General features: G+C 37.5%; 1 protein-coding gene across 3 annotated transcripts in view; it reads right to left on the reverse strand.

Annotated features, from left to right (window-relative positions):
• The window catches only part of RSPO2 (R-spondin 2), a 148,455-nt gene that overhangs the window by 34,380 nt on the left and 96,640 nt on the right, over positions 1 to 17,435 (reverse strand). For all 3 annotated transcript variants that reach the window (XM_038555332.1, XM_038555333.1, XM_038555334.1), the window contains one exon: positions 16,489 to 16,677. In XM_038555332.1, the coding sequence (XP_038411260.1) occupies positions 16,489 to 16,677 (189 nt within the window). The remainder of the gene's footprint in view (positions 1 to 16,488; positions 16,678 to 17,435) is intronic.

Raw genomic sequence — 17,435 nt, forward strand, 5'->3', positions numbered from 1 at the left:
CTTTTAAACTTTTTCAAATCTTAAGTCCCTTCTTCATCATGGCTCCTGGTTTGTAAAATGCCCTATTATAATGAAAAGCCATGCATCTTAGCAGAAAATGTGAATTTTTTCAGTTCTTCTCAAGACAGTGGATAGGGAATCCTTATACCAAAAAGACAACAATTACAGCCAGACCCTGGAATAACCATTGCAATTCATCTGGGGCTGTGACACAGCTCATGGTCAGAATCCAAAAAGGAAGCTGAGAACAGAGTTGTTGGAAGCCACTCTCCTACATTCTTTATCTAGAAATTATCTTCTGTGGTAGCCTTACTCTAAATCAATCTGCATAAAAGTCTAGGAACTTTGGTGTACAAAAAGTCTTGCCAGATCTTTGGTCTAGATTATGATGATGACATAATCTAGCAGCTCCAAGAGCCTAATAAGTGAACATACACACAGACACACCACTATAACAAGTAGATGCTGAAGTCATTTGTGCAAACATTGTCTCTACATAGTATAACAGACCATTTTTTGTGTTTTGGGGCTTCATCTGTAAAATCCATTAAGATAGCCCCTGGCAGATATTTCATGAATTACTAAAAACATAAAATACAGTTAAACTTATATCATCATAGATACCACCCTGACAATGTTCATTTCCAGTGGTTATGGGCATCAAAACACAACCTAACCAGTGAGGAGTTGGTATTTTATTGACCCCATTCTGTTCACACACAGAAACCTGCTTGGTTTTACAGTTTGCAGAACTCAGTAATGCTGTAATTCTAAAGTAGTCCTTAATTGAACACTCAATAAACAATGTAGTAAAGAAGTGAACTCTTTACAGTTAGTGATGAGTTAATCTGGTAAATTATGCCCATGAAAACTGACCAAGGAAAAAATACAAAATGGAAAAGACATTTGAATTCAGTAATGTAAAGGCACAAAACACAGAATGTTTAAGAAATGTAATATATATAACTTTCTCCCAGGGACAGAACTGCCTTCAATGACCTGCCACCAATTATCTGACTTCGATTAAGTTGTCACCATCTGTAAGAGTTTTAAACTAGGGATGTTTTGTGCCAGCCTTTAGAGGTCAGAACTCAAGAGTAACTTAGGGAACAACTCAAACCAAAAAAAAAAAAAAAAACAAAACAGAATAATCTCAAAGCATCCCCAGAATAGCCCTCTCTCCCCAAGAACTGTCCAGAGTGGCTGGGCTGTTCATGATTACTGAATAAAAGCGGGATGTCTCTTCCAATTCTAGATCCAGCTTTAAAAGCGCTGGTGACAGAAGGTGGCTGGCCTCTTGTTAAGAGGGGAAAACGTACTGGCTGAGCAGTTAAAGGTCTTTTTTCAGCCTACGTGAACATTCTGAAAACCCTATTGCTAGTACCATGTACCTAATGCCCAAACCTCTTGAAATTCTGACATCATAACGATCTCCTAAGAGATACATTACCTAATTATATAAAATGTCAAAGTTTAATTTCCTCTACATCGTATCAAATTCAGATTTAAATTTGAGTCTTAAGATTCTAAAATTCTTTGACTCTGTGTAGAGTACTAGATTTGTAGCCTGAAGTAACACTAGGAAGTACAATTTAAAAACTTACTTTTTTCCTTTGTTGATAAATGAAAAAAATATTTTGTATTTAAAATACTAAGATCTTTTTGTCCTACCCTCCTCCTCCCTGAAAAATCCAGATAATAAGACACAAAGTTCCCCCCCCTCCCCCCCGGTCACCAGGAACTATATATATTTCCTTTTTCTAGTTCATGGATGAGGGTAGTTTTGGCTAATAGCTAATTCTGATTTCGTTGTTGTTCAAAGGAACAGATGCTGAAACATAAAAAGTTTGAATGCATGGACAAGCTAGTTTTGAAACAAAGGTATAAAATGAACTTAAATTGTGTTTGCTTTTTGTATTTGAGCTATCTTTGTTTCTTACTGGGCTTCTATCTCCAGTAGCGGACAAATGCACTAATTTTCTCAATATGGAAAATGCCAGCATTAAAGCCAAAAAAGTCGGGTTTAACATAATTACACTAGATTTCATCAAAGCAACTTGGCACTCATCAAAATTCAATCCCAGTTAGTTGATGAGATTTCATCAGGCTGCTTAAGAAGCAGGGAAATAAACAAAAGTGGAGAGACAATGAAAACAATGTGACAACTGTCAAACAAAATGCCTAGCACAACATTGAACATTTCCCTAAATGCACTGCTGAAACTACTAATTCTCATCCCCCTATTCCCAACTCTCTCTCTCTCTCACACACACACACAGTCATGTGCAAATGTATATAAAGGGAACAAATGACCACATATTTCGAATTTTCAATCTTTATGCATTCATTGCATAATACTGATTGTGGAATCATTTGTTACTCTAAGTACTAAAAGTTGCATAAAAGATGGGCAATTTGAGGGCTACATGGGTTTTTTTTTTTAAGTTTTTAAATATGGGTGCTTAAGAGGTCACCACCCTTGTTTGAACTCCTTTAAGCAAGTTCTTAATAAATATAAGCTATTATAAAAGGAATGGTTCAAATTAGGCTACTAGCAATGGTACAGTTTTGCAACTAGATACGCTCACATGTCATCCACCTGGTGGAAAGTTTCATGTAGTGGTTCTTGGGATATACAAGTCTTCTGTTTCTGATAAAGGAGAGGCAAACTGGTAACAGCAATAGAGTGCACTGCTTCAAACAGTGCTACAGAAGCTAGCCAAATAACTCTTAATTCAAAGCATACTTGATGACTGTATTAGGTCAATCTGTGCACTTAGAGTTGACAATTATACCAAATAGAGGAAGATCTGAAATGCAACAGACACTTGACATTTGAGGCAGAAATTACTTTAAATTACTCAAGTTAGCAATACCATTCCCAACATGAAAATACAAGAATACTACAAGAAATCTTTGCATACACACAAGACAGAGGCATATGGTTTCCTTCTCCATAGCTTGGATGTAAAATGAAACGGAGAGAGAGAGAGAGAGAGAGATGAAAGTCTACATGATATACATCTTCCATTTTGTTGTTTTACCATTTCATCAGAGGGTCATTTAATTTATAATCTTCAGGAAAGAGGTGGTTTAGAAAATGGATTTTTCTATCCACAGGTATTTTGGAAAATAGACTTCATATCAGCCAAAGTCTGTTGTACATTTTCTATTTATAGTCCAATTATTACTAATTCAAGTTTCTAATTGTGGTTATCTCCGACTAGACATTCTAATAACTAAAGTAAGATGACATCAATGACTAGAAGTGATCATAGAACCGTATCGCCAAAAGTGAGCAGAAAAGGTATGAGACCTTCCAGAACTGTCTCCCAGAAACAAGAGAATATCTACTGAACAAAATGTTAAACAGGCAGCGCAAGATGAAATAAAGTTTTGCTCAGAGCATATCATGTGCTTACTCACCTTATACCATTTTAAATGTAGGTAGTTTGTAAATCCCAATGAAAAACTATAAATTAGGGATGCTTGGGTGGCTCAGTGGTTGACTGTCTGCCCTTGGCTCAGGTCGTGATCCCAGAGTCCTAGGATCCCCAGAGGGAGCTTGCTTCTCCCCTCTGCCTATGTCGCTGCCTCTCTGTGTCTCTCATGAATAAAATCGTAAAAAAAAAAAAAAAAGAAAGAGAAAGAAAGAAAAAAAAGAAAGAAAAGAAAAAAAGAAAGAAAAAGAAAAAGAAAGAAAAAGAAAAAGAAAAGAAAAAGAAAAGAAAAAGAAAAGAAAAAGAAAAGAAAAAGAAAAGAAAGAAAGACTATAAATTAGCTGGAGAGATTTTTTGTTTTCATTGGACCATCATTGTGTTTTACAGAGTCCCCTGCAAACAGTAGATATATTGTTGAATTCAATCCATGCTGTTATACTACCATTCCAAGAGAAAATATTGCAAAAATGTTAAGGCCAGTCACATGGAGGATGTCTATGTGATAACATGAACAGTCCTAGTTGTATTACCTCTGAGGAATTCCCAGAAATTACTGTAGGCTGAGAGATAAAGAGGCCGTGTGGGAGAAAAGAGCTCCAAGGTTGATGTTTAAGCAAGAATCAAGCTTTGCCTCTACCATTTACCATGAGTCTGGGTAATTCACTGGGCACCTCTGCACCCCAGCTTCACACACGTAAAGGAAGGGAGTTTTGACTACATCGAGGGTCAGTGCCCCAACCCTTGCACTGTTCAAGGGTCAACCGCACAAGGGTCCTTGTTTTCCCCTGCAAGGAACCGAGTTTGACCACTCTAGGTCTAGAGCTTCTTTCCTTCTAGAAGTTTCCTCAAGATTAAATTACTGTTACAAATAGGTTCAAGAAATTGAATTTCTAGGACACCTGGGTGGCCCAGTGCTTGAGCATCTGCCTTTGGCTTAATGGCATGATCCTGGGGTCCTGGGACTGACTCCTGCATCGGGCTCTCTACAGGGAGCCTGCTTCTCCTTCTGCCTATGTCTCTGCCTCTGCGTGCCTCTCGTGAATAAATAAATAAAACTTAAAAAAAATTAAATTTCCAAAGCAAATGTATCTTTAAGCACAGTGCTGCAAAACACATCACTGACTTTGTTAAACATCTGTACCCATGTTCCTAATTTTGGGCTCATTACCTTATGACTCAGGTGGCTAGATATTATAAACTATGTATCCTATGTTACACCCGTGCTTTGGTTTCTTTTTGAATACTCACTTACCCAGCTTGCATTTATAATTGAATCCCCACAAATGGACAGAGATTTCCTCTTCCTTGTGATAATTTTTCAGTCAGTCTCATATTCTTCTGGCACCAGTCAAATCCACGAGACTTAATTTGGCAATCTACTCTTACTGATTTTGAAGTATCTGCTGAGCTCATTCCTTCTCCTTGTCTCTCTACCTTCTGCCCCAATTTTTTCCTTTTGCTTCCTAATACGTGTGTTGTTTCAACAGATTCTCTCTCTTTGTATATATATATGTATATTCTCATTTATATATATATATTTATATATGTGATTATATATATTTATATATTTGTCACATATATTTATATATGTGCCCAAGGATGCCTGGGTGGCTTAGTGGTTGAGCATCTGACTTCGACTCAGGGCATGATCCCAGAGTCCCAGGATCGAGTCCCACGTCAGGCTCCCTGCATGGAGCCTGCTTCTCCCTCTGCCTGTGTCTCTGCCTTTCTCTGTGTCTCTCATTAATAAATAAAAATCTTTAAAAAAATTTGCCTATACACAAACCAATTTTGTCACACTTTTGCTCATCTTCTCCCTCCTTCACCCTTGACTCATTTTTACTTCTTCAAATCCTCTCCTAATTCCAGGTCTGTATTCTGAAGTTTTGTCCCCTCAGCTAGCATTAACCGGCCCAAGTCCGCCTGAAAACTTCCTCCTTTGCAACACTGGAGGCTTGCTCTGCACTAGTCCTAGGCTCATACGGATACACAATGGCTGTCCTAGCCATTTTTAGAGATTAATGTTTCCATCTTATCACCTAGATTGGACTGTAAATGAGGAATAAGTTCAGCTTAGAATGTGCTCCCACATATATTAGCTGGAATAGAAGTTAACCTGTACTCTCTGCCCACAAAAAGGCTCTTGCAATCTTCTACAGAAATAAAAAGGCCTTAAGTGGAGACCACAATGAATGGAAAGTGGAGAAAAAGAGGTGGGTGGGTGGGTGGGTGGTTATTAATCAAATAAGTAACATTCTACATTTTCTGATCCTCAGTGGTTTTAAATGATGATATTTAATCCTCATGACAATCCTATGAAGCAGGTATCTGCTATTTATCCCCATAATACAAATTCTGAAGCTTAGATTAAGTAAATTTTTCAAGTTTGCATACTTTCAGGTGCTTGAGGAAAGATCTGGGTCCTAATTTATCTGAATGTAAAGAAGAGAAACAGAAGGCCGAGAGCCTGGGTAACTGGAAAGTTAGAGATACCTTTAGGAAGGATAACCATCCCGGGGGGGAATAAGGTTTTAGAAAGACAACAAGGTATGTTTTAGTTATGCTTAGTTTGACATGCTGGCAAAATATCTAGAGAAAGCTGCCCACCAACAGCCAAACTGGTGTGATTGGGGCACAAATGGAAGATAATTTCACATCTGAATGACAGCTGAAGCTAGCAGATGGGCAGAAATCAAAGGAAAGAGAAGAGGCAAGAGTAATCCAGCCATGGGAAGAATGAAAAATATAGCATTAACAGAATTACAATAAAATGTAGAATAAAACCTATTTGCATATATGCTTATTTACTCCCTTAAAATGATCCTATGACATAACATCCCCATTTCGTTAAGTCTCAGCTTCGAGAGATAAAGTAATTTAACCAATATCATTCAACAAGTAAGTGATAAAAACCAGGATGTATCAAATTTAAAACTCTTTCCTCTATTTTTCCATACTGTTTCCCCGTCCCAACCAATATACAATCCTGACATCACTTCAGGCATAAAATAGAAGTTAGATGAATCTTTGTCAAAGACATCCAAGGTTATGTTGGGGGAGGGGCAGTGGAGAGAAGGGAGGAGAAAGCCAAGAGCAGGAGGACTCAAATGATTAGAATTAGGGAGAATATGGGATGCACTGCTTTCTATGCCTGCAAACATCACCAATTGGTAACTATGTAGTTTTCTCCTGAACCCAGAATCTAACTCAGAATCCTTCTCAACCCAACACAAAGCGGCTAGTAAACAACATGCTAGATAAAACCACCTTAGATTATATAACTGAAATTAGGGCTTGAAGGAACATTTTCATCTTTGATTTGAATATTTAATTAATTTAATGGGTATATTCTAAATTTTCAGAGTATTTGAAGCTGGCTTGTAAGGGAAATCTATCAGAAGTTTAACATCACAAGCTTGAAAATAGGGAATAACACATCTAAGGGTCTTGGTAAATGGTAAATGAAAGTAGCAGTTAGAAAGTAAATATAGTTTGGTTAGGGTGAATGCAGAATGCGCCTAGATTTTTACAAAAATAAACTGCACTAATACAAACTGGGGGAATGGCTTGGCTTAAAAAGTTGGCAGAAAAAGATAAGGGTCACAGCAAGACAAAATCCTGCTCTCTTTAGAAAAGCAAGCATAACAGAAAAATGCATAAACATCAGAACCCATAAGTATTCTCTGGTAATTCTCCCAAACTCAGACTCTGCTTAACACTCTGCCCCAAATTTGGGATGTAAAGTCTACTTACTTCCATGTCACCAACACAACCTCAGCCACTTCCATGTTCAACCGAAATTCCGCTAAGATACACTTGGAGGCTCAACTGCCCTGTGGCTCTGGCTCTCCACTGTGTGCTAGGTAAAATGAAACATCCTGTCCTCTTCACAGAAGCACTTTTGCCATCTGTATGCAATTTATATTTTTGCTGGGAGTTTTTGTAACTGCCCCTAACAAACTCTGCTACAGCCAGGCTCTTTTGCTCACCCTCTCTCTGACACAACAGGGACACTGGCATCTGCATCTTTCCCCCACAATGTTCTCCCAGTCTAAAATGATGAAAGGAAGGAAGGAAGGAAGGAAGGAAGGAAGGAAGGAAGGAAGGAAGGAAGAAAGAAGGAAAGAAGGAAAGAAAGGAAAGAAAGGAAAGAAGGAAAGAAGGAAAGAAAGGAAAGAAAGGAAAGAAAGAAAGAAAGAAAGAAAGGAAAGAAAGAAAAGGAAAGAAAGGAAAAGAAAAGAAAGGAAAGAAAGAAAGAAGAAAGAAAGAAAGAAAGAAAGAAAAGAAAGAAAAGAAAAGAAAGAAGAAAGAAAGAAAGAAAACATATTTCCCACCCACCTCCTTTTAATAAAATTTTAATTTTGTTCTTCAGGAAGCATTTCCTGGCCACAACAGCTAAAAATGCTATTTTCTATAATATCAGAGCCTGTAACAATGCTTACATTTACAAATTTAACTTTGCTTCTTTCGTTATTTTGTAATGTGCATTTTTCTCCTTCCTTAAGGAGACTATAAACTCTTGATTGTATCACTCTCATCCTGCTCGTTTCTCATGACAACATATTTTAATAAACTCAGCTACACTCAGTAAGCATTTACTTCAAATCTATGTGGTTCTCTCATATCAAATAGTTTTGACAAATTAAAATAATTGAAGGCCAGCCTTAAAGAAACAAAAACCAAAATGGGTTATTAAAAATATTAGTGCAAGACTTGAGATAATCACCGGAAATAAATAACTCGTCTAAATATACAACTCCTGATTTTTAAAGACTTAGAGAGAGAGAGAGATCCAACAAATGAGCACACACAAGTTGGGCGGGGGTAGAGGGGAGGGTGATGTGCGCAGGGAGAGAGAATCTCAAGCAGACTCCCTGCTGAGTGTGGAGCCTGAACTGGGGGGCTCCATCTCAGGAACCCGAGATCATGACCCTGAGATCACAACCCCAGCTGAAACCAAGTCGGACACTTAACTGAGTCAGCCAGGAGTGCCTGCAACTCCCGAACTTACTTAAGAACACCTTACTATATAGAAAAGACACCACAGTTATTGGCAAGTTCAAAGGATAACTGACCCTCAAAACAACTACACGTTTTCTAGGTCCTCCACACACCATGTGGAGTATTCCACATGAAGTTCTAAATGTATTCAATATTTATTAAAAGAACCTATTGGACAATTGTACTCAAATACAACTGATAAGTCAACAAATCTTGATTCTATACTGCCCAGGCCTTTAGATAGTCAACTTTCACAATTATGCCTTCAGCTTCCATTGAGGAATAAACACTCCCAAGCTGCCTGTCTTCTGCAAACATACACTAGGGATGTGGATATTGATAAAGACACTGTACACCATACCTTTCATTATTCTGAATATGATTCCTCATTTGAGAAATCTGTTTCGTGTTTGTCTCTGTGGAACTGAAATGTTTTCTGTAAGAATCATTAATCTCTTTAATTCTATGACACAAGTCCCACCCCTTCCTACACACATACATATTTTCATGTGTTTGAAATTGGAATTAATACCCATGTTTGTGTGTGTCTGTATATATTCATATACACACACATGCATATATCTATGTGTACACATTAATATGTTTATGTATATATGTTAATATGCATATACATGTGTATATATACTGATTTTCCCCCTAGGAACTATTAAATTCTTTTGTATTTTATAATCATTTATTTGAAATTAAGAGAGAAAAGGCCATATTTACTTTTCCCCTTTGCCTTGGGTAGGAAACCCAAGGCCAAATTTCTGGCTCAATTATTTCAACCAACATAGATTCATATGGTCTATTTTCTTTATCAGTCCTGAGCTCTTGTTATAAGTTTTTCCTAGTCCTGATGTTTAAATTTTGTTTTGTTTTAGCATGTTATTAAATATTTTTACATTGTTATTATGAAATCCTTTGACTAATAATAAGGGCATAACATCAATTACCAAATGTCTCTTGATTATACTAGTTCAAATATTTTACTCCTGGTTTCCAAAGTCCTCAAATAGAAGAAAATAATACTGACACACAGAAACAGTAGATCCAAGTATTATATAAACAGGTCAATTGTAAAGCAAAACCTACTGCCTTTACATTTTTAGTTTAAATTAATGGTAATAACTTTTGCCACCTGAACCTTTTGCCCCACTATTGCGCAGAGTAATTTTATCATCTTAACCACTTCTCTATGATGACAACATGAGTCATGCTGAGATTTTAGTAAAACTCTGTCATTATTTCCATTAAAATGTTTTCTTTCTGCCTCTCGATCCTGGATGATATCCACAACTACAGTTCTAAGTCAGTCTAGTAGCTGGATAAGTATTTACAGGAAATCTCCATGAGTAAACCGCCTGCGCCCTTTTTATCAACATCATTTAAAGATTCTAGTGAGGTGTCTGGTGAGGAAAGTAAGTTGTTCTGAGAAACCATTAGGGGATTATACTTCAGGCTTTCTTATCTCATAAGGGGAAAAAAAAAGTCCCCTTGAAGGGGGGAAAATAAACTTAACCACTGACACCATGTGTGTCCTATTAAAGTTGTTTTTATTTTAGAGTGTTGTAAAAATTGCTTTATATATTTTACATTAAGATCAGAGTAGCTTACTGCTGTGTAAAATTCCTAAGAGAAAGGCCCCTTTGGAATTGTCCTGTCCTTGCCTTGTTACACACAGAACAACAGGCCCTCGGTGGCATGTGTAGTTGAGAAATCCTTTTTACAAGTACCCATAAAACAGACTAGTACATGCTGCTCTGGACTGCAATTAAATGAGGCTAGTAGAGAATCCCAGATGGGAAGCTGGGGAGCGGAACAAAGGTGTGGCTTCTTTCACTTGCTCACTCCCCTGGTCCCTCAGGCAAATAAGGCTGGCACCCAGACAGGCTCAAAATGAAACTAGCGGAAGAGCTGGTCTTCTATCCCTTTCTTACAGACTCCATGTCATCAGTGCTTTGCACCCCCTTAGATGTTTATGTCTAAGTCCACAACCATACTTACTTTTGTCCTCTCAAATTTTTGTCATCTCCAATGCACACTGCATGAGAGCCCACTTCCCTGCTCCCTTATTGCCTTAGACCCTTACCCTCTGCCATAGGAGAATCACTCAATCCTAAAGAAATCAATGCTACAAAGCAACAAAAATAAAACCACCATCACCAGTATCAACAGTCCCAACGATGATGCCTTATCCACTTTCCAGGAAACAAATTTAAAGAATTAAAAAGGGATGGGAAGGGGGGCAAAGAGGGCAGGAACACTTTTCAAGACACTGCCTGAAGGCTCATTGCTCAGACCACAGAAGCAGGAATTAGACACTGTGGCTACTGAGAGAACCATCTAGAGACAGGTGGATCTTGGTTAAATATCAACTTTACACAGTAAATATACATCAACATTTAAAATGTGGCTGCTAAGTGGGTGACTGTCCCAGTTCATTATCTCCATAAACAGGACTATTAGCGGTCATGTGTCCAGAGTACCTGAGAACCAGTACAATTTGCTTCAAGTGACTAACACAAATAGTATTTAGCACAGCAAACAGAGACACAAGAATTTCCTCTTTAGATGCTTTCTTCTTCATGTCATAATTCCAGTACCTACATTCCTGACAGCTCTGAAAGCTTAAGAAAAGAGGTTTTTCTCTTATCCTCTCTCTTCCAAACTACTCTTAAGGTTGGCATGTATAAAACAGACCACATAAATTGCAACTCAAATGTAAACAAAATGTACAGAAATAAAGAACATATGTCTAAAGCATATTTTCTTGACCTGATTCTACTGCAAATGTGCTTATTTCCTGCTCTCCATTCAATCCAGCACAATCCACAATCATCTTTACTTAGATTATCTAATACCTAGTCCACATGTTGCTGTCAGTTTATGTACTGACAACAAAGATTAGAGAGGTCTTTCTTTTTACTATTGCTTTTTAAAAAGTAGATGTTTGCAGAAATTGTTTCTAAGTTGCTAAATAGTATTTTCTTTTGTTTTCTATCAAGCTAAAAGCCACTTAAGGACAAAGTAGAGGAGGGTCAGGTAAATGTCTCTTAAGAGGAAGGAGTTATTTTCAAATTGAAATAGTATATAGTAGCAGATTCCATGTTTAAATTTTTAGCACAGTTCTGAGAAAATCTGACAAGGGCTTAAAGAATCACATCATAATGTTGCTAATAACTACCGGCAGGGCGAGCAGAGGCAACCACAAGCAAAAGAGACAGAAAACTGAGCGTCAAAGTATCACCTAAATTACTCTATCAGTCTGATTGCTTGACTGGGTCAGAAAGAGAAGAGCCATGCTGGGCACCCAAAATGTGGGGGGTGGGACTCAAATTCCCAGACCTTCCAGGGAGCCAGGGGGCAGAGTGCTGCTCAACACAAGGTAACCTCAGAGGCTAGCCCAGAGGGTGCTTCCAAAACACTAATGATGGAAAACAATCATCTGGATGTCACACTTTCCCCAACAAAATGAACCAATGATACTAAAATAAAAGAAGAGGGTCTTTGTAAGGGCAGCTCAATTAAAGCAAAGCCAGTGGTTCAATGCCTTGGTGTTTAAGGAAATGACCTTGGGGGTAGGTTTTTATATCAGGTGGAAGATATTGAGAGGTGGTGGTAATGGCAGGGCATCATTTTTTTTTTTTTTTTTAAGTATTTGTAGAACAAAAGTAAGATGATGTGTCTAGGCTACAGGGGAAATAAAGTTGGCTTCTTTGATGGACAGCCCTAGCTTTATCTTTGATTTTTATTTCAAGGAACAGGGAAAACTTGGGTTTCCTAGACAGCAAGCCATTGAACCTGTTCTTGGCTCTGCCACTAGAAACCTGCTATGTATCACCCTGGGCCAGGCAGAGGCTCCCCAGATTGTAATTCCTTCCTCTTTTTTTTTTTTTTTTAAAGATTTTATTTATTTATTCATGATAGTCACAGAGAGAGAGAGAGAGAGAGGGGCAGAGACACAGGCAGAGGGAGAAGCAGGCTCCATGCAGGGAGCCCGACGTGGGATTCGATCCCGAGTCTCCAGGATCGCGCCCTGGGCCAAAGGCAGGCGCCAAACCGCTGCGCCACCCAGGGATCCCTTCCTTCCTCTTTCTTAATTTAACTTGGAAGAATCAAGGACATTTAACAACCATTGCATCGATAGCTAAAAAAAAAAAAAAAAAAAAAAAAAAAAGGCTTCCTTAGCTCTTCAAAAGGTCTCCTTCATTTAGATCTCTGAACAAATGTTATTCCATCAATTTCCCTGAATACCCTGTATAAAATAATACACTTCCAGCCCAATCTTATACTAGTTTATTATCCTGTTTTACATTTCTTGCCAATCTCCATCTCCACATGAAATTATGAACTTATCTACTTCTTTATTGCCATGATTCCCACTAGAAAAAGGTCTGTAAAGACTCTGAGCAGTATCATGCCTAGACCAGTGAGTAGCACATAGCAGCGCTCAAGATCTGGTAAGTTAAAATTAGTTGTCATGGGATCTTACAAAATAACAAGGAACGCCATACACACGGGGCAGATTATTTCAGGTTGAGGTTATGTTGGCCAGTCCTGAACATTACAGTTACCCAATGACAACAATTTCCCCTGTACATGAACATCTTCCAACTCCATGCTTCCCATGATTTTGTTCTTCCATTTGTCATTTAAATATATAATAGCATATTTCTATTTATGTATTTTTAAAGTACAACATGGTCCAGACTTGAAATCCCTTCCATTTGAATCTCCAGATTGTGTATTAACAGAATAAATTAGTCCCTACAGAAAAAATTATATTAATTAAGTGTCCTCAGGGGGAAGTGAAAGGAGTGGAAGACAGGTATGAGCAATGAGTATGGTCTTCGAGTCGTGCTTTCTTTTCTGCCCTTGTTTCCTACACTCGTTCTTTATTTTCTCTTACTATTTACCCCTTTTTATCATAGTCTCTTTTGACCTCCTCCCCTTTCTTTCTCTAGCCTCCTGGTATGTTTGTGGCTAAACCACAGGTCATAGGCGGATTTAAGGAGTCTTGCTTAGTCTGTGAGGAGGCAGGAGGGGTGAAAAGCTGCCAGATGTGAAAGGCTTGGCAAATGCCTGGTACAGCTACTAGAAAAGCATTCAGTCCTTCTGTCATGAACAACGCTCTTGGGCTTACATGACAACCATAGAACTTGCTCGTATCTTTTGGCAATCTGTCTTAGAATCACTGGATTTTTAGAACTGGACTGGATCTTAGAAAATGTCCCCCCAATGCCCTCAATTTACAAATGAGGAAATAGAGGCCAAGAGAGGTTAAGTGACTTGACAAGGGTAACAGAATTAATGAGTTGACAGGGTGCAGAGCCCCAGATCTTGTGATCTCCAGACTAGAATCCTGAAGAATGAGTGTCAGAAAATCCTAAAAAATTCTACAAGTATGTCATCAGAAATAAAAGAAAAATATAACTAATCAAAAAGAAAAGTTGGGGAATGAACACTGAGTAACTTCATGACTTAAGATATCTCTAGATATTCTTTCTTTTTTAAAACATCAAATGAGGATGCAATAATTTAAAAATAAGCTAAAGCATTACACTGTTTTTATCTTATAGCCATTTATTGCCATTTATTGTCTCATTTTTAACAGATTTCAGTGTAATATCTTATACACTTAGTGACTATTCCATTTCTCTGACCTCTAACTTATGCCTTCCAGTAATCAAAAACAGCTGATTTTAATGTGCCAGTGCTTTAGTGTGAAGGAGGTTAAGGCTGCATTTGTGTGCAATCAGGTTAAGATTGGCTCCAACAGGAGAGAAATCCATACATATGTTGAAAAGGTCTGAAAAAATGCCTGTATTCCCAACCTGATTATGACTACATTTTTGCATGGTTTGTCAAAGCAGATCACTGAAATCAAGTCAAGATGTAAAATGGGATAAAGTGGTTTTCTTCTCCATTCTTCCATTAATCACCATGACCTATGGAAGAAAGGCACTTTTCCCTTCTCTCACCTGAGGCAAGGTGGGATACTCCACTGGAAGTTATGCCAATTTTATCAATTGGTGCTCAAGTTCCAAAATTAATTTTCTACTTTTCATTTCCAATTTTGTAAATAATAGTGTTTTTTTTTTAATTGGAGAGTAACTTCCCATTTCTATCAACAATTCTATTTTAGTTTCCTTTTTATAAAGCATAAAACAATAAAATTCTGATTCAACTTTTTAAACCTACTAACTTTAAAGGTTATATAAAACTTGAATTTATTAAACTGAAAATGTAGATATAGGGATTATGGTCATAACTGCTTTCTCCTAATGAATAGTATTTGGTACAACCTAAGTATGTACTAAGTGTTCATTAATGTTTCATTTGTAGAAAAGACATTAGCATATGACACAAACATTTGTTTTGACATAATTTCAATTGCTAACAGTGTCAGGTTATATTCTATTAAGATAGTATACTGTTGCTAGAAGCAAAAAATATAAAAATGCAATTAACATTATAGGTTAACAATGTAGCTGTTATCTACAAAATTCTCAAGCAAGACTGGGGCTAGGTCAAAATAATTTCAGAGGGGAGGGGAATGTGCTGGTTCTTGTTACACATAAGCATGTTTGTTATAGGAGCATTTTCAGGTTAATTTTTGCTATTAACGTAAACCACAATTGGGGGACCACGTTGCTGAAGAGGAATGGTGGGGGGTAGTTACATAAACAATATACAACAAAGAAAGTCTTTATTTCCAATACCTGAATACATCAGGTTTGTTTTTAGGCACAAGGTTGCAGGTTAAATGCTCTCAGCTATCCAAGAAGTGGCTTATTAGTTTTGTAAGAAAATATTTTCTTTTATTTTGACTGAAAAATACTCAGTTTAACTGAACAAAACCATCCTTGTTAGTGAAAAGCAGACCCAAAAAAACTTTGTTTCAAAGACCCAGCAAAGAAAAGCAAAACTAATTCAAGAGGAAAAGCTGCCTTCCTAATAGTAGCTTCTGAATCTGGATCTAATAGTTCTCAAAAGCCGACTGGAGTCTTCAAGTCTTAAAAAGTCTTGTCTTCCTCCATGGATCATAGATATCTCTACGTGGAAGCATAATGGGAATATAAATCCATTAAGCAGATAGATATTCTCTTTTCTGGGCTACAGCCACAGAGCTGAAAAGCTATGCACCAACAGCAGGAATGGAGGCAAACAAACGTCTTGATTATTTTCAAGGGCAATTTTCCAAACGCCACTTTCTTTTTTGCTTTTCTATTTTGTGCACCAGAAAAATCCCCACTTCATTTCTGGCAATGTAGCATCCGCTAGTGTTAAAATGGTAACAAATGATTATGCTTTAAGAACCCAAATGACAATGCTAAAAACTGCATTTCCCTGTACTGACTCAGCTTCCTCCGGCACCTGAGCTATGTTCGCTTCTCCTAATTTGTAAATGGGCCTAATCCTGTTATTACAGAATAATTACTGCAAATCAGCACAATTACTACAAAGACATGAATAAACACACACATACCAGTAGCTGTTTTCTACAAATTATTATCAAAACAGAGGGAACCAGCTAATTGTGGTAACATTAAGACAACATTTATTCCTCCCAGTGTTTGGGCAAGTTTATTTTAAGTTGTCATCCTCAACTAGTAATGATGCAGATGATTTTACAGATTTCATAAACCTTTCTAATCGAAACTTCTCAACTGAAAGTTGTCCGCTTCCCTCAGAGCAACATCTGCAAAGGCCTGATTTCATAAGAACTCTCTTTCATAGTACATCAGTAACACACACACACACACACACACACACACACACACACTTCTAGAAATCTCACTTTAGAAAGCTCATTTGTCCTAAGTTCACAACCAATTGTCATGAGATACATTTGAGGTATCATGAAAACGAACCTTTATATTCTTTACATTCAAGCATTTGTCTCTAAGTACAGTGTGAATTTTTACCCTGTCACTGATGTTTTTTTTAGGTTTCCTTTGTGGATACTCTACACGGAGGGTGGTTAGGGAGGAGAATTCAGAAAGCACACAGCCCACATATGATAGGAACTCTCTAAACTCACCTCCTGGACAATGCCTCATGGCCATCTTACATCTCCTGGATTCGGCGATAGTTGGACATGGTATCGTGTCTTTGGCTGGCTTTTTAACAATTTGCCGTGTTCTGGTTTCCAGACCCCACTTAAATCCACATGTGCGATTATTTCTGCTACATGTTCCCCATTCACTCCAATGGCCAACTTCACATCCTTCTAATAAAGAAAAAAAATACAAACACCAAAAATAATTTGGTATCCATTTGCTCCGCTGTCATAAAATTTATATAGCTGTGTTTCTCCACACACCCTCCCACCTCCCATCAGATAAATTAAGTCATACAGCCCCAAAGACCTGTAGTCCCCTTTTGGACACTTCAATTCTTTTTTTTTTTTTTTTTGAAGGAATGCTATTGGTCTATTCTAAAGACACTGAAATATATAGTCTTTAAAAGATTCAACAGCTAAAAGCCTGTAGAAGATTCTCTTTTCAAACCATGACAGAAGACATAATTTTGCATTTTAATTCTGAATGCCCCCATAGTAATTCATAAGCATGTTAGTTTTATTTTGGAAGTCAGTACTTCGTGAAAAGGATAGGGAGTTTATTTTGCATTTTCTGGTTATCTCAATTCTTTCAATAGATATCTAGAAACCACTGTATGTATTTATTCCCTAAATTGGTGCTCTATATTACTAGAAGTATGGTCAGATATTTGAAAATGTTTTTTTTTTTTATTGGTGTTCAATTTACTAACATACAGAATAATGAAAATGTTTGTTTTTACGTAAAAGCTTTTAGCACCTCCTTTTGCAAATTTATATAGTGGAAATACCACTACCTTCCAAAGCCCTGGGGTGGGGAATAAAAGGATCAAAATATGCTAAGTTAAACCTCCTCACCAAATTCACCCTTAAAATACCCCTTTGAACTGGCAAATACGGATGCAGGCCCCAAGTCCACGCATGGTACT

The sequence above is a fragment of the Canis lupus genome, chromosome 13 (assembly GCF_011100685.1).
Source record: "Canis lupus familiaris isolate Mischka breed German Shepherd chromosome 13, alternate assembly UU_Cfam_GSD_1.0, whole genome shotgun sequence".
NCBI lineage: Eukaryota > Metazoa > Chordata > Mammalia > Carnivora > Canidae > Canis > Canis lupus.